The 18488-nt window shown below is 40.6% G+C and overlaps 1 protein-coding gene across 9 annotated transcripts in view; it reads right to left on the reverse strand.

The window, feature by feature from the left end:
• Nucleotides 1-3194: 3194 nt before the first annotated feature.
• LOC103540164 (zinc finger protein 879) overlaps nucleotides 3195-18488 on the reverse strand; it is a 45260-nt gene continuing 29966 nt past the window's right edge. For 8 of the 9 annotated variants that reach the window (XM_008506687.2, XM_008506685.2, XM_008506686.2 and 5 more), the window contains exons 3-5: nucleotides 12246-12372; nucleotides 11672-11767; nucleotides 3195-7462 (exon numbers count right to left, since the gene is read on the reverse strand). In XM_008506687.2, coding sequence (XP_008504909.1) covers nucleotides 6066-7462; nucleotides 11672-11767; nucleotides 12246-12372 — 1620 coding nt within the window. In that variant the 3' untranslated portion in view covers nucleotides 3195-6065. The remainder of the gene's footprint in view (nucleotides 7463-11671; nucleotides 11768-12245; nucleotides 12373-18488) is intronic. The other variant, XM_008506682.2, reaches the window with a different exon arrangement.

An 18488-nucleotide genomic window follows, 5' to 3' on the forward strand; every position in this document is an offset into this window, starting at 1 on the left:
CTGTCTATTGATCATCTGTCTATTTACATATATACATATTTTTACAGATATATAAAACTAGGATCCAGAAAGGGTATCAAATGTTCCCAAGTTCACAACAGTGAGTGGTAAAACCAGCTCTTTAACCTCAAGTCTTCTGATTCTGAAACCAATGTCCCTTCTACATCTTAGCATTGTGTTTGAAACCAAAACACACCCATGTTGTTCCTCTGTAGCTTCACTTGTAAGCTCTATCACTTTTCCACATGGGCCATGATAGCCTTCGACTGTAAGACTTCACATTTCCTCATTGGTTGTGGCCGTGCAGGGTTACAAGTGAACTCTATACCAACTTCACTTTTCCATTAGCTGTGAATTTTGATATGACTTCAGACTCCCATGTTGGTTCTCTTGGTTGCTTCTGTCATATTAACTCAGGTACAAGATTCACCTCTTTGGCCTTGAAATGCCTCTTACGATAGGCTCCTCCATGGTTCATCCACAGTATAATGCAACTTCATGCATGCGAACGCACAGATCCTGGACACACATTTTGTTTTTGTTTTTAAAATTATTTTTAAATTTTACATACAATAAATTAGACATTTCTTGGTGTCGAGTTTTATGAGTTTTAACACTTGAATAGATTTGTGTAACCACCACTAATCAGGATACATAACAGCTCTATCACCCAGAAAACTCTCTTGTAGTCAAACCCTTTCCTTACCTCTAGATCCTGGCACACAGATCTAGTCTCCGTGCCAATAGTTTTTGCCTTTTCCAGGGTCTATATAAATGGAATCATACAGCATATAAGCTTTATTGACAGGCTTCTTTCACATAACATGCCTTTGCCTCTCATCCACGTTGCAGAATGTATCAACAGTTCATACGTTTTTTATTTTTTCCTTTTTCTCCCCAAAGCTCCCCGGTACATAGTTGTATATTCTTCGTTGTGGGTCCTTCTAGTTGTGGCATGTGGGACGCTGCCTCAGTGTGGTTTGATGAGCAGTGCCATGTCCACGCCCAGGATTTGAACCAACGAAACACTGGGCCTCCTGCAGCAGAGCGCGCGAACTTAACCACTCGGCCATGGGGCCAGCCCCCCAGTTCATACATTTTTATTGTTGATTTATATACTCAACAGTATACTGTAAGTACTGTAGCTTTGTAAGTTTGAGTAGTTTGACTTCTCCAACTTTATTCTTTTTCAAACTTGTCTTGGCTAGTCTACTTCCTTTGCCTTTCCACATAAATTTTAGTATCAGCCTGTCTGTGACTACAAAATTTTTATTGGAATTGTGTTAAATCTAAAGATTAAATTGATGAGAATTGAACATGGTGTCCATGTAGGTCTTCTTTGATGTCATTCATTCAATAGTTTGTAGTAGCACAGAGATCCTGCACATATTTGCTAGATGTCTATCTATGTATTTCTCTCTTCTCTTTTCTTCCTTTTGGAGTTACTGCAATTGGCGTTTCTTATTTAAATTTATTTGCTAATTGTTCATTGCTAGTATATAGATATGTGGATTAATTTTTGCATGTTAACCTAACATCATGTGATCTTGCTAAACTTGTTAGTTCTAAGAACTTTTTTGTTGATTCTTTGGGATTTTCTAAGTGGACAATCAAGTCATTTTTGAATAAAGACCATTTTATTTCTTCCTTTATAAACTGAATGCCTTTTCTTTCTTTTTTCGTCTGATAGCATTAGCAAGGACTTTCAGGAGGAGGTTGAATAGGAGTGTTCAGAGTGGGCATCGTGACTTGTTCCTCATCTGAACATCATTCTGTGATCACCAATAAGCATGATGTTAGTTTTAAGTTTTTGGTAGATGCCTTTTATTTATTTTTTTTTATTTCTAATTTTCTGAGTTTTTATCATGAGTATTTTGTCAATTTTTTCCTGCATCAATTGATATGATCATGTGTTTTTTTCTTTCTCATTCACTTTGGATAATATGTCAACCTACCTTCAGCGTTGCCAACTCTTCTTCATCTCTGTTCTGTTACTGAGTTTTCCTAATGATTTTTTTTGTTAGTTTTGTTATTGTATTTTTCAATTCTAAAATTTCCATTTGGTTCCTTTTTATGAGTTATCTATTTTCCTGCTGAGAATTCTGGTTTCCATTCAAAAACAGTCACAATTTTTGAAACATTCTTGTAATACCTACTAATTCCCACATCTGTGTCATCTTGGGGGTAGGGTCTGTTGTCTTTTTCCTTATGAATTGTTGAAATCTCCCTGAGTTTTATATTTTGTGCAATTCTACATTATATCCTGGACATTTTAAATATTTTGAGAGACTCTGGGTCCAGATCAGAATGAGTCTAGGATTACAGACACTTTAGATTACTGTCTTGAGTTTCCTTTTGTCTGCCACCACCCGAACACATTTCAGCTCCCCAGGGGCCACTTCCTTTTCCTGGTCTTCTGGTTAAAAATCCAGGGCTTGGGGCCAGTCCTGTGGCCAAGTGGTTAAGTTTGCGCTCTCTGCTTTGGCAGCCCAGGGTTTTGCTGGTTCGGATCCTGGGTGCGGACATGGCACTGTTCATTAGGCCACGCTGAGGCAGTGTCCCACATACCACAAGTAGAAGGACCCACAACTAGAATATACAACTATGTACTGGGAGAGTTGGGAAGAAAAAGCAGGGGGGCGGGAAAGATTGGCAACAGGTTAGCTCAGGTGCCAATCTTTAAAAAAAAAAAAACAAGGCTTTAGGTTCTCCTCTCTGCTATACACCTCAGATATCTACCTCCAGGCCCAAGAAGCAGGAAGACAGTGAGAGAAGAAAAGCCAGGGGAATTTTCCCAACCTTTTGGCCCACCGTTCCTCTGACCAGAGATAAGGGTTTCTCTCTCTTGGAGGTTTACATGCCTGCTCAACCACCACTGTCCTCACCACAGGAATGTGTGGGCTGCTAGACTGGTCTTATTTCAAATTCTGGTTTCCTTCCCAAAGCTGCCTGCTACCATTACTTTCGAGGCCCTCACACAGCTGCCCCTACATTCTCTCCAGGGTTTTTAGTTCTGTTTAGTGGGAGAGGTAAGGTGGTGTGTGCTTACTCCATTTAAAGGGGAACCAGAACCAACCAAAGTTATTTTATTTCCAATGATTACAACCCTAGAGGATAAAGTCTCAAACAGGAAATTTATGAGAGTATAAAGGAAGAATCCTGACTGGAAGCTTCATATTCATCACTTTATCCAATCACATTTTGCCTCAATTTTTTTATTATTAAAATTTTAAACATACAGAAAAGCTTACAGTTTAAAGGATGACCAATGAACATCTCTATATCCTCCACAAAGATTCAACAGTTGACTAAGTTTTTACATTTTTATTTGAAAATATGCTGCAAATATCATCACTTTTCAAACTTGAAAACTTTTGCATGCACCTCCTAAGAATAAAGGCATTGCCCTATATAGCTCCATACCATTATCACTGCTAAGAAAATTAAACATACCACATTATCTAATACCCCTTCCATCCTCATATTCCCCCAAGTGTCCCCCAAAATGTATTTTATAGTTGTTTTAACTTTTCTCAATCAGAAGCCAATTAAGGATCACCCCTTGGATTTGGTAATGTCTCTCGAGTGTCTCAATCTACAAGACTCCACTTGTTTTATTACAACTGGCTTTTTGAAAAGTCCAGAACAGTTGTCATGTCCAATGTTTCAAACTCTGGGTTTGTCTATTTCCTCACCGTATAATTCAACTTGTTCCTCTATTCCATGTGTTTTTTGTAACAGGAAGATAAGTCCAGATAAGAGATTTCATTAGATTTTCGTTGAACATTTTTGGCAAGAATACATCCCAGGCAATCGTGCACTTCATATTGCATCTCATCAGGAATCACATGTCAGGGTTGCCCCACCACAAAGGCACATCTCTCCTTTGCAGTCAGTATCTCTGATGTTTTGACACCATGTAAATGCTGATCCTTAATTTTTTTTCACCTAATGGGTTTTACCATCCATTGAATGTGCCTGATTTAATTACATTAAGGGTTGTAAAATGGTGATTTTTCTAAATCTACCATTCCATGTACAGTTAAAAGATGGCAGTCTTCAAAGAAGTTTATAAAGAGCTTTCCTTTTTTCTCTATTTTTTCATTATGCGTTTGTTTATTTTATTTTTACTTACCATGTTATAACCAATTACTAATTATTCTTTTTGATGTTTAATTGTCCCAAATTTGACCAGTCGGAGCACCTTCAAGTTGGCTCTCCTGTCCTTCTGACGTTTTCCTTTTAGTCTTCAAGTGCTATCTTTTTTTGTTTTGTTTCATAAAAAGGTATTCCAGGCACACCTCACACATTCCCTGCTTCAAATATGGAATCAGCCACTTCTCCCAGGAGTCCTTGTTCCCTTTAGTGGGGAATGGCATTTAGAAACCAAAATCTGGGTCTAAGCGTGGTCACTGCTGTTGGGTAACCAAACATGTTTTTATCCAGAATATCTTGCAAATGGCTCTGGACAATGTTAAATATTGAGATGTTTCAAAGCTTCGTTGTCCTTGTAAATATACTTAAATATATTTAAAAGATACTTGCTAATGAGCTAAGACAAGGCAAGAGATATACCATGCTGAATACTTAATTCTAAAACCTTTCTCTGGTAGAAGGTTCAAGCTTATTAGGACAATTTTCTAAAGGATACCAATCATGAAAATGAAATATAAAACTGGAGGAAGTAGGCCCAGGGGGAAAATGAAATCTTTCATGAAAACATGGAAAATGTTTGGATAACCAATTTAAACTGATGGCTAGAATGTTTAATAATGATATTTATATATACTTTACACAAAAGAATTCCTAAAAGATGTGTAATGAAAACAAATAAAAAAGTAATGCTGTATGTGAAACCCCCTAAAGCAATTTCAGCATCTGGACTTCGGCTGGGTTGGAGGATTTATGTACAGTTATTACAAAAGTAGGTATAATTAGGGACACATCAGAAAAAGGAAGAACGTGATTATAAGTCAATGATTAAGATTAAAGTGAGGGGGGAACATGCCACACATAAAAATAAACTGATTAAATTACTGCAATTGTGCCTAACCAGTTTACAAAACAATAGTACTCTTGGGACCCGAGGTTGGAAATGAACCTATAATTATTACAGAAAACCAAAGGTGAAGACCTAGATTCCAGTCTTGACTCTGCCCAAGAAGCTCAATTTCCCCAGTAGTAAAATGAAAGGCTACTAAAATCTCTCCTGGCTCTGAGCCACCAGGCGCACAGTCAGCTTCTGCAGATGGGCCTCCTGCAGCAGAGAACAGAGCACTTGCAGTGAGTGCTTCAGTTTACCGCACCTTCCAGAACACCATAACAAGACTCTGTTCAGTATGTAGAATCCCATCAAATTAAAAAATAATGTAGGAAAGGAAAAGGAAGAGAGACTCCATTTGGGCAAATTTTAACTTTCAAAACTAAATTCTAAATCATAGAACCACATTTTTTAATCATCAAAGACTTTTGGAAAAAACATACATATATTCCAAAACTGCATGTATATATGTATACACACATACATGTGTACATATGTATATTTATATATAACTTGCTGGTGAGGCAGTTCACAAAAACTGAGCTTAATAATTTCCATGTGAAAATCTGCATTTAAAAAATGCCTTTTATCTTTAACTTCTCTTTACAAAAAAGTATGTCATGTCTGCCTGCCACTTTAGAAAATAAGGCCCCACACTTATTCACCTTATTAATAACTCAATGACTGTTTTTAAAAGAAAATTCATATTGAAGCTTACTCTTAGAAAGGGAATAAAGTCTAATGAAAGAAACAAAACATATTCCATTACTTTCACGTTTTTTTTAAAAGTTAGGCCTGTTACTTTTTTCTATGAATTTAGAAATCTTTGTTTTTAGAAACCTTAGAATTTAATAGTTCTTATAAAATTTGGGATCAGTGCTCTTCATATTTTCACTGATCAATTTCACCACTACTTAGTGGTAACTAGCATATTTTCTCCAGGAGAAATAAAAAAAGACAATCTATCAGGAGTCTGTGCCCTATTTACTATTCTCCTGATTATTCTCCAATGAGAAGTCTTGAATTATTTGAGAGACGAATTAAACCTCACATGGCTTATCTCCTCTAAGAAATCTCTGATCCCATATTCCTTCCATTTATAGAGTTTTTCTTTATTGTGAACTTTTTTGTGTCTACAAAGGTTTGATCTGTAACTGTAGGCTTTCCCACATTCCATACATTTATAGAGTTTCTCTCCAGTATGGATTCTCTCATGTTCCGTCAGAAATGAATACTGACTGAAAGCTTTTCCACACTGATTACACTGATAGGGTTTCTCTCCAGTGTGAATCCTCTGATGCCTATAAAGGTTGGATTTGCAACCAAAGGCTTTCCCACACTGTCCACATGTATAAAGTTTCTCCCCAGTATGCATTTTCCGATGTTCATTAAAAGACGAATACTGGTTGAAGGTTTTCCCACACTCATTACATTGATAGGGTTTCTGTCCAGTATGAATTCGCTGATGTTCAAAAAGGGTTGAGATGCGTGTGAAAGTTCTCCCACATTCCAAGCATTTACACACTTGTTCTCCAGTGTGAAGCCTCTGGTGCTCAGCCAGGGATGTACACTGGCTGTAGCCTTTCCCACAGTCAACACATTTATAGGGTTTCTCACCAGTATGGGTTCTTTGGTGTCTGTGAAGTTTTGCTCTACAACTGAAGGCCTTTTCACACTCACCACATTTATAGAGCTTCTCTCCAGTATGAATCCTCTGATGGACAGTGAGGGTTGAGCACTGGCTAAAGGCTTTCCCACATTCCTTACACCGATACGGTTTCTCTCCAGTATGCACTCTCAGATGTTTGATAAGGGTTGAACTGCTGCTGAATGCTTTCTCACACTCATTACATTTGTAAGGTTTCTCTCCAGTATGAATTCTCTGGTGGGCAAGAAGGGATGATCGGTGGCTAAAGCTTTTCCCACACTCATTACATTTGTAGGGTTTCTCGCCCGTATGAATTCTCTGGTGTTCAATAAGGTAAAGACTCTGACTGAAGCTTTTCCCGCACTCATTACAAATATGATGTTTTTCTCTTGGATAAATTTGGAAGCATCTCATTAGATCAAAATCCTGTCTAACATCTTTCCCAAAAGTATAATATATATTGGGTATCCTTTCTACAGGAATACTCTGTTGTGCTACAAGAACTGTATTTATAAAGAAGCCCCTCCCCAATTCGAGACCTGTGTGGTCACCATCTCCACTAACGGTCTTCTTGTTTGAGCCTACTGTTTGCCTGAGAGGTTTCTTCTCTTGCTCCTGTCCTGTCCTGCTCTCAAATTCCAAAGTTTCTCCTAACTTGATGTCCCAATGGCCAAACTTAATGGCTTTTTTCTTCATTATTCCCCGAGCTGTTTCTTCTATAAAAGCGTCCTGTCTGGGAGGGAATGCTTCTATTTCAGGCCAAGTCTTGAAACCTGGAATGAATCAGAAAATTAATGCCTCCTTTGCTGGAAGACACAAACATGCATCAGTGGTCCGATAAAATTGGCAAAAATACATGTAAAAGAGGTTTGAGACCATCTGATCTTAAATATAGATGAATCTGGAGAAAAACAAGATGGAATGGAAAGAGAGGTAATAGGCTAAGGAGTGGTGTAGGAGAATACACTAGACAAATTAACACTGAAAACGAAGAGACTGCAACTTGAGAGGAGTAAAGGTGGATGAAGACCTGGCTGAGCAGAAGGTATGAAGGTGCAGGAAAATGTCAGCTGACAGGCTCAAGCTGACACCCTAGTTATCTTCATTTCCTACCCTGAGTATACATGAAGGAGGTAACTTGTCTTTATTTTTTCTTTCTACTCATTGTGCTGCTTTTATTACATTTTTCCCCATGCCCTCACTGAAATGCTATAAACAATAATTTCTAAATAGCTGCAATGTTTTTCTTAAATTTTTTGATTTTGTTCGTGACTATGATTTCATATCCTAAGCCTGTGCAAGGGTAAACAGTCTGCTAAAAAGAGGAAATTCAGGTTTTAAAACTTACTGCAGCCCTGAAGCATGACTGTGTTGATGATATTTGATCTAAGTTCAACATGCTAATTATAAAGAAGAGGAAACATGGAGTACATCAGCCATGTGCAACCATCTACCCCCTTGTGATTGGAAGAATGACAATTTTTCCATACTACCCTGCCACCACTTTTCCCTTTTCCATTTGATCAGGAGGAGAAAATAGACACATTCATTTCTTCTAATAAGCTGCACCCAGAAGACTGAACTCTCTTTGTGGGAATCTTTTGAGACTAATGAAAGTCTACAAGAGACTTGAAGTCAATATGTTCTGAAGTCCTGAAAAACACCCAAGCCCCAGCTCAGACCTGATTCTAAGTGAAAAGACTGAGCTTGAGTGGATTCTAAGGAGTTCTGGGTTAAAACTTGGTTTTCTTTAATCAATCCATGATTGAAAATAGATTAAAATTAGATCATTATAATTAAGTAAGTGTATGTACTTAAGTAAACTATACAACTTAAATAAAATATAACTGGATTATGTTTAAAAAATCCATCCAATTTATTGAAATTAATAAGAGGAACAAGAAATACAAGTTATAAATCTGTAGGAAAAAACAGATTTTTCTTGGTTAATGATATATTGAGGAACTAGCATTTGGGTTCTCAAGGATTAACCAGGGTACCTTCTCTCGTTTTATCCTTTCCTAAAGTATGACCTTCCCGGGCCATCCAGAAACTTACCCTAGTGCTCTGAGCCCACTTCTCTACAGAAATTATTTAAGCCTAAGTTGACCATAGCCGCCTTTTTTTTTCTTTTGGAGGAAGACTGGCCCTGAGTTAACATCCATGCCCATCTTCCTCTACTTTATATGTGGGACACCTGCCACAACACGGTGTGCCAAGTGGTACATAGGTCCACACCTGGAATCTGAACCAGGAATCCTGGGCCACCAAAGCGGAATGTGCGAACTTAACCACTACACCACTGGGCTGGCCCTGACTATATCATTCTTAGAATTTCAAAACATGTTTTCCTTACACATTCTATCACTTAACTTACATATATAAGTTTGTGAAAATAATTCAAGTATTTGTTCAAAAAGAACAAGGGATATGTCTTATGATTATTTGTTAATTCCTTATTATGCACAAGACAAGTACATAATTAGAATATCTTAAGTAAAAAAATAATGAATGAATGGGAAGAATAAGTTAGTTGGAAAAATTATTATGAATGGCAAGTGACCTGAAAAATCAAAACAGATTCTCTCCTCTCATACTGGACTCCTGAGACTCAATCAGTTATTTACTGAACAAATAGTGAATAATCAGCAACAAGAGTATGAAATGAATAAATGACCAAACAGTAATAGCTCATTTCTCCACGATGTCGGAAGCCTTGACTGTAATTCAGGCTTGAAGTCCAGAGAATGAAGACACCAAAATCAACTGTATTAGTGAAGAATGGTTTTATGAAGGAAGTTGGACAATAAAGATGAGATAGATTTCAACAGAAACAGAGGACTCTGTGAGTCAGAAAGAAGCCTGACCAAAGTCTCTGCGGGGAGAGGTGCACCTGTGTACGGCAGGCTGAGCAGCCAGGGAAGGAAATCCAGGCTGGAACTAGTTAAAAATTTGGTTAAGCAAGGTGAGGCCAAACACAGAGTTCCTGAACAATTGGCAGAGGAATTTAGATAATAATGTAGACAGCAGAAGGTGTTGTAAGATCTTAGGCAGATAATGATAAGGAAAAAATGGTCATTTTTAGGGGGAGCTTGGATCAGACGAAGGACAAAATGGAATATGAAAAATGACGAAGTTGCAATAGTCTGGCTGGACTGAGTACTTGATTGTGACTCTCATCAGCTTTGAGCTAATCATAGAGGCAATTCAATTAAATTAAAAAAAATAACTAAATGCAATATATTAGATGCTAGAGGCACAGAATTCAAAGACCTGGTCTCTCCCTTAAATATACACAATCTAATTAGGAAAATAAATAATAACAAAATAACTATAATTCTTTACAACAGATACTGTAATAGATGTGTTCAAGGTATGTAGCAAGTGCTATATCAACACAAATGATTTAAAAATTAATGCTGAGTCGGAAGTAGGAAAGATAAGGAAAAACTACAGATTAGGGTGGCATTTTAGGCAGACAAACGGGTCTTGAAAGGTAAGTAGTTTTCCAGTGGACAAGACAGAAGAGGTAACTCAAGTTGAAGGGACCAGGTTCATGAGCATGTGGGTTTGCCCAGAACATGAAGTGGAAGTGGCCACTGACGAGACTGGAAAGGAACATGGAGACGGCTATGAAGCAGGTTTAATGTTACATTAAGAAATTTTACCTTACTTCACGGATAATGGGGAAACAATGAAGTCTCTTGAGGTACAGGATAAATACTTGAGGTTCAAAAAGATCACTCTGCTGGTGGCAAGGAAGGTGGGTGAGGAAAACAAGGCTCAGAGAGGGTAGGTAACATTCCTGTAGCTCATCAGGCTTGTCAGTAGTGGCAGGGGTAAACTGAAATTAGGAATGTCTAATGCAAACCATGATCTTAAACACTATACTGCACTGCCTACCAACTCTATGTTTGGAGAAAATTGTATTTTAATAAAGATCAAAAGTATCTGTGGAAAGAACAAGCAAGATGTCAATGAATGCAAGAGTCACAGAATAAAGGTCAAATCACAAAGATAAAAGCAAAATATTGGAAAATCTATGTTGCTTGGTGAACAGAAATGACACTGGTGGTCTAAGTGTTTGTCACTGCATTTCAGCTTTCTAGTTGTGACCAAAGTATTTAAAAATCTCTGATGCTCTGTTTCTTCAGACATAAAAAGAGGTATCTAAATTTGATCACCTTTAAGTGATCCTCCAACAACCTACAGTTTTATGATAAAGACCAACTAGATTAGAATAGGCTACAAGAGCAGTCAGCAAACTACGGGTCTCTGGACCAAATCGAGCTGCCACCTGCTTTTGTAAGGTTCTAGGAGAAAGCAGCCAGCCGTGTTTGTTGAAGGGTTGTCTCCAGCTGGTTTTGCACTACAACAGCACAGTTAAGTGGCAGCAATAGAGAACATGTGGCCCCAAAGCCAAAATACTTGCTATCTGGCCCTTTAAAGAAAAAGTGTGCAGACCCCTGGACTAGAAAGGCTACAGTGGTGATGTTAATGAGAACAGGAGATCGCCCAGTCTCCAAGGAGATGAATGGGAAATATGACTTGCGAGGCCAGAGACAAAGAAGAGTTGATAATACTTTGAAATATGTCATTGGCAAAAGAAATGAAAAACAAATTATAAAGAATTCAAAATATGGCAGCAGAAGGTGGAAAGTATTTAGAATCTGTCGACATGAACATATGTGAATACAGATGAAAAGAAAACCATGAAAAGAGGCAGAACAAGATGGCAGAAGTGAGTGAGGCTGCACAAAGAGGAGAGGGATGGAGAATGCAGGGAGCTGCAAGATAAGACGGATGTTGGGACAAGGACCTTCTAGATGCAGAGGAAGCCATTACAAGCAAGGAGGCTTCTATTGGCGGCCCTGAGCCCCTCAGCGGGGCTGGGAATCTCCAGGAAAGTCTCCGGAGCACCGCCCCCTGGGGCCTGCTCACGCATAAAGACAGCCTGGGCCCATTTCCCAGCACTCACTCACCTCGGCAGGTGTCTTGAGGGATTTCTCTTTCCATCATGCAAGGATCTTCTCCTTGTTGCAACTGGCAGATCACCTTTGGTGTTGAGAATGGAATCCCTGCTCGTGAGAAAGGAAATGGAGTTTGAACACATGGTGGGAGGAGCAATCCCAGCGCTCACAAACCAGAAGCTACAGGGCAGAGAAGGCAAGCCTCGGAGGCAGAGCAGGCAGCACAAGCTCCTCTCACAGGCCTGGGCTTTCAGTGGATGGCTTAGGAGGCAGGGCTCCATCCAGAAACAATAGAGAGGCTGGCCACGTTGCCTCTGAGAGAGGAGCTCTATGTGTTTTCCAGAATCTAAACTGGGATCTAGTCATTGGAGTAGGAGGAAACTTTGGGAGGTGGGGTGGGAGGAAGGCACAGGAAGGAGAAAGGAATAGCATGACTCGCACAACAAAAATGTACACTTCCAACTTTACAGAGATTCGTCCTTTCCCAGGGGCACAGCAGGGTACAAACCTGCAGACTCTGAACCCAAAGAGGGACCTCTAAAGATGGTCCCCCAGCAGATTCTGCATCACGAGGAAAGGTCCTTACCCAGCGAGACCAGGGTGCTGTAGTTCTCCAGCATCACCTCCCGGTACAAGGTTCTCTGTGCAGAGTCCAGGTGCAGCCACTCGTCCCGGCTGAAGAGCACAGCCACATCCCTGAATGTCACAGACGCCTGTAACGCAAACCCATTCCTGCTCACCCAGGACCGTCTTCGCCACTGGAAGGCTCGGTAAGAAGGTGACACTGGGATGTACAGCAATCAATTCTGAAAATGTCTCAGGATTCTAAGTATTTCAGATCAACTATTTATGTTATTTTTGGAATCACCCATCAACGATTAAACAAATATTTATTAACTATCCACTGGAGCAAAGACACATGTCACCTGCTGTGAGGGTATGGGAGAAAAAGGCAAAGTCCCCACCAAGAGGGAATTAAAACCCCAGCCTGGGGTCTTTCAAAGTAACTGAGCACATACACTTACCTCCTCCCTCCCACTCAAAACCCAAATTATATGAAAGGAAAAAAATCAAAACATTTAGAGCAGTGCTAGAAAACGGGGAAATACCATCAGCGGAACAGAAACATAAAAGGATTTCTGAGACATAATTAAAATCATATTAGGGACTGTGAAAAGAAATTTGCATACAGCCTCTAAGTTTCAGAGGAAGGTACTGTGATTAAATGATTTTCCAGATGGAGAAAGAGTTCAGAAAGGTTAAGTAACCTTCCCAAGGTGATGCGGTTAGAAAGCAGTGGAGCTCGGATCTGAATTCAGGGAGGCAGATCTCTAAGCTATATTGGCAGGTGGGTTTCCACTGACTGAAAATTAAAAGAACCAAAGGACTCTACAAGACACTGCAGGTGCACGAAGGAACTGTTGAGAAAGTAAGTTTCTTCCAAAAGAACCCCAGTTAAACCCCAAAATGTGAGAAAGCAGAGGTTGGGAAGACAGCAATTCTTGTAAGAAAGAGGTGAAGGGAGTGAAAAACGGCACAGAGCTTTTGGTGGGGACTTTGTTGCGAATCCACCCAAATGGAGTAGGTGCATCATCTTGACCTTGTAGTCCTACCTCTAGGATTCCGCTACAAGAAATAATCACACAGCTGGGTAGGGATACTCATTCAAGGATGTTCACTGAAACGTTACGTATAAGTGAATGATTGTAGTAGGCTAAATAAGGAACCTGTGAATGTGACATATATGTCAAAAGGGACTTTGAAGATCTGTCTAAATTAAGAATTTTGAGACGGTGAGAGTATTCTGAATTATTATCCAGGCGGATCCCATGTAATCACAACAGTCCTCATAAGAAGGACCCAAGAGGAGTGAGAGTCAGAAGAGAAGGCGCTGTGATGGTGGCAGCACACTGAAATGATGTGCCGTGAAGGTGGACAAAAAGGCCCCAAGCCAAGAACACAGGCAGCCACTAGAAGGTGAAAACAAGGCCAAGAAATAGATTTTCCCCTCGGAGCCTCCAGAAAGAACCAGCCTTGCTGAGAGCCTGACCTTAAGCCAGTGAAACTGATTTCGGACTTCTGATCTGAAGAAATTTTTGTTGTTTTAAGCCACTGAGTTTGTGGTAATTGGTTACAGCAACAATAGGAAACGAATACAATGGTGGAAAAACTGAAGAGATCAATCATATCTATCCATAAGGGAATGGATAAGCAATATAGTGCATTGATTTCATGAAATGTTATACAGCCATAAAATCAGATGAGGTAGGTCTGTATGCCCGACACTGGAACTTCGCCTTGACATACTGGTGACTTGGATGAAAAAGCAAGCTACAAAACAATCTGTATTTGTTGAAAAACTCTTTATCCATATGTACATATGTGCAAAAATGTCTGAAAGAATACAACAAGGTGCCCACCCTGAATATTCTTTGAGATTTGTGGAGAGGGCAAACTCTCACTTACTTTATACTCACTAGGCTTACATCTTTTAGTGTGTGTGTGTGCTTTGAATTTTTTTAGATTCCATTTTGATTGTTATATTGACTTATTAGCTATACTTCTTTGCACTTTTAGTGGTTACTCTGAGAATTATAATATGCATTCTTGGTTATTTATAGACTATGTAGAGCTAATATATGATTTCACATAGACTGCAAGAACCTTGCAAGCTATATGGGACCACCACCACCCTTCTTCACGCTCCAGTTGTTATCAAAGACTTTCCCAGTTCAGACAGTTGACAGGACTCCAAAGACTGCACCGAGCACACTCAGGGAAGGCGAAGGGGGCAGTGCCGCAGAGACAGAGTGCGGGGACGCACCGGAGTCCATCTAAATGGTGATTGCTAGTATGTGTAAAATACACACTGAATGATTTACTAGAAAATATATAAATACACACACATATATACATGATACCTCAATAATTTTATATTAATTATATGTTGAAATAATACTTTGGATATACTGGGTTAAATAAAATATAATTAATTTATCTACTTCTGTTTATCTATTTTAATAATTTTTTTTGAGGCAGATTGGCTCTGAGCTAACATCTGTTGCCAATCTTCCTCTTTTTTTTTTTCTCCTTCCCAAAGCCCCGGTACCTAGTTGTATACCCTAGGTGTAGGTCATTCTAGCTCATCTACGTGGGTGGTTAACTTGGCCACTTCAACGTGGCCTGACGAGCGGTGCCATGTCCGCGCCCAGGATCCGACCCAGCAAAACCCTGGGCCACCGCAGTGGAATGCATGAACTTAACCACTCCGCCCCGGGGCCAGCCCCCTCTGTTCAGTTCTTAGTTGGGTTACTTTGAGTCTGTTCTGCGCACGTGCGGTTCAGGGTCAGCTAGAGATCTGGGCGGAGTTTACGCAGAGAATCTGGGGCTCCCCCTCTCTGGCTCTCTGCGTTCCAGTGTCCTCCCACCTCTCCGGACGCTAAGGTTGGCCCAGACTCTGTCCTGTGGTTCTCGACACTGGGAAGACTAGACTTCTTACCAAGTTTTAACCATTCTGTTGGTGCTGACAGTGGCCTGTCCCTAGGCAAAAAGCTGTAAAACCTGGAATATTTACACTGTGACAGTCCCTTCTTCCAAATGTAGACAGTTGTCCAGCAGCTGTCTGATTTCGTTTCCCTCCAATGCCTTCAGGTAGCTGTTCCTCATATGGTGTCCAGAGTTTAGCTGTTATCCACAGATGAACTGGTCTGACAGGAGCTATTCTTATATTTCCAGAAGCTGAAAGCCCATGTATTGCTTTCTAAATATAAAACAAAACACTCAGCGGGTCTAGGCAAGCTCATGAAGTATTAGGAAATAACAAAATGACAGAACCCTAGAACTGCAGACCTGAAAGCCGGGTCGATCGTCTGGGCCAGCTGTTCTCGTGGGTGTCCAGGACCCTTCTCTCATCCCCAGGGCAAAGGTGCAAATGTGCGAGGGTGTTTTGTTTCTCACAATGACTAAGGCAGGTGCTACTGGCATTTAAAGGAAGGGATCAAGGCTGCTAATCCTCTGACAATGTGCAAGAAAATCTTGCACAGTGAAAGACTGCTCCACTCAAAATGCTAGAGTGACCCCATTTAGAAACACTGGTAGTATAAGCTGCATTTTAAAGATGTAAAAGGAGAATCTAGGTTTCAGTCAGTGATTTTATAAGAAGCATACATTTCTTATTTCTAAGAAGTATATATACATATTTCCTACTGTGTGCGTATATACATACATATATATACTTCTTATATAGATACGAGAAGTAGAAGTATACCAGTTGGACTTCAAGCAACAGAAACTGACTTTGGCCCATTTACACAGAAAAAGGACTTGGTAGCTGCAAGATCATCGAGAGTCACAGAGCCAGGCCTGGAAATGAGCAGAAACCAGGGCGGCCAGCTACAGTCTGGACCACAGCCAGGATCACACTGGAAAACCACACTGTGAGAATACGATTGCTGTTGTCAGGGAAAGGTAGACGGAACATCCTGACCACCCGCGTGCCCACTAGACAGACGCGGCTTCTGCCGTGTGCCCCTCCTCCTTGCCCTGCACACTCGCTCCTCCCGCCGCCACGATCCCCCCTAGAGCGCGCTCTGCACCGTTCCCGCTCCTTTACACCCCTGACCACTGACTCAATGTCTGGGGCACGTGCGACTGCTGGACCAAGCTCGGGTCACATACCTGTCCCTTATCCGTAAGAGAAGCTGGAGAAACAGGAACCTGGCAATTTTAGCTTCTATAACGTGAGGTGGGCTGTTTCCTATTGAGACTCAAAAAGAGGGAGATTCCCCAAAGGAATGTGGCTTAGATGTTAAACTGTCAAAAAATGCTGTATGGCAGCTCCATATTTACTTAATCTAGCTGTGGGCTGTGGCCTCTGAGAAGAGCTGCTTAGCTCCACTGGGACGGGAACAGGGGCCCGGGCGATGGAGCCGGGCCCAGCCATGGGCTCAGCGATCCTGCCCCAGCCCAGGCTTGCTTCGGCTGAGGAAGCACCCCTCCTCTACAATCCAGAGACCACAGGAAAGACAGCCTTCAGGGAGAGGCCTTGGAACCACGTCACACACGTCTGAATTGAAAGAATGGAGGAGATAGCAGTTAGAGTAATCTTTCAACAGGAACAAGCTGAAAGGACTTTCTTTGGGCTTAATTGTGTGTTGTCCCCCACCTCCCCAAATTCATATGTTTAAGTTCTAGTAATGTAACCATTATTTGGAGATAAGGTCTTTAAAGAAGTCCTTAAGTTAAAATGAGGTCTTTAAATTGGCCCTAATCCAGTCTGACTGGGGTCCTTACAAGAGGAGAGGAGGACAAACAGGCACAGGGAAGACCACGTGAGGACACAGAGAAGGCAGCCCTCCACAGGCCAAGGGGAGAGGCCTCAGGAGTAAGCAAACCTGCGGACACCTCGATCCTGGACTTCTGGCCTCTAGGACTGTGAGAAAATAAATTCCTATTGTTCAAGTCCCCCAGTCTGTGGCAGGTGGTCACAGCAGCCTGAGCAGACTCAGACAGATTCTCGCTGCTGGCAGCAGAGCGCTCACAGCAGCCCCACAGTCTAGCTTCTCTTCCAGTCCCAGCTCCCCGGGCCTTGGAACACTGCCAGCAAAATGGCATTTTTGCTTTTAAATTTCATTAGCTTTTTAAGAAGTGCACAAATTAAACATAATCACTTCACAAAAATCAGGAAAAAACTGAAAACAACACAAAAATACATCACACTAAATCCTATTATTCACAGATGAGTTTTGTTTGTGTTTTAAGAACATATTCCAGAATTCATAGCCTATTGCACATCCATGTGTTCTTCTGATCATTTTTTGAACAAAAGAACATGGGGACAAGAATAAGAAGAGTACAAAAGAGCAGATGGCACTGTGTTAAGTGTCCCCTCCTATCCCAGTTCCATCTCAAGAGTAACGTATAAAGTTTCTTTCCAGAAATGTTTTGTGCAAATACATACATACGTATGTGTATCCTTTTTCAATGGAAAATTCTGAATTCTGTTTTATCTTTTTTTTTTTTTAAATTAAAGATTGGCACCTGGGCTAACAACTGCTGCCAATCTTCCTCTTTGTTTTTTTCAGGATTGCCACCTGGGCTAACAACTGTTGCCAATCTTTTTTTTTTTTCCTGCTTTATCTCCCCAAACCCGCCCTGTACACAGTTGTATATCTTAGTTGCTGGTCCTTCTAGTTGTGGGATGTGGGATGCCGCCTCAACGTCGCCTGACGAGGGGTGCCATGTCCGCGCCCAGGATCCGAACCCTGGGCCGCCGCAGCGGAGCGCGTGAACTTAAACAATCGGCCACGGAGCTGGCCCCTAAATCCTGTTTTACTTACACCTTACAGATCTTGCCACATCTGCACATACAAACCTCATTCTTTTTAACAACTGTATGATATATGCTACTGTATAAATACCATAACTTACTTATCATTTCCCTCATTGATGAGTATTTAGATGCTTTCTGTTTTTCACTGTCACACATAAAGACTTCTCAGACAAACAAAAAATTCATTATTAGCAGACCTGCCCTGCAAGAAATGGAAAAGAAGTTCTCTAGTGAGAGGGAAATAATAGGTCAGAAACTTGAATCCTGAATCTACATAAAGAAAGGAAGAGTGACAAGGCAGGGATAAGTGAAAACAAAATAAAATCTTTTATTTTTCTTATTCTTAATTGACCGAAAAGATAACTGTTTGCATAAAGTAATAACAACAGTGAACTGGGTGATTATAGCATACGATGAGTGAAATGGGGATAAGGGATGGGGGGGGAGGCATTGGGATTACTCCATTATAAGGCATCTGCGCTACCCAAGAAGTAGTAT

The sequence above is a fragment of the Equus przewalskii genome, chromosome 13, assembly GCF_037783145.1.
Source record: "Equus przewalskii isolate Varuska chromosome 13, EquPr2, whole genome shotgun sequence".
Lineage (NCBI taxonomy): Eukaryota > Metazoa > Chordata > Mammalia > Perissodactyla > Equidae > Equus > Equus przewalskii.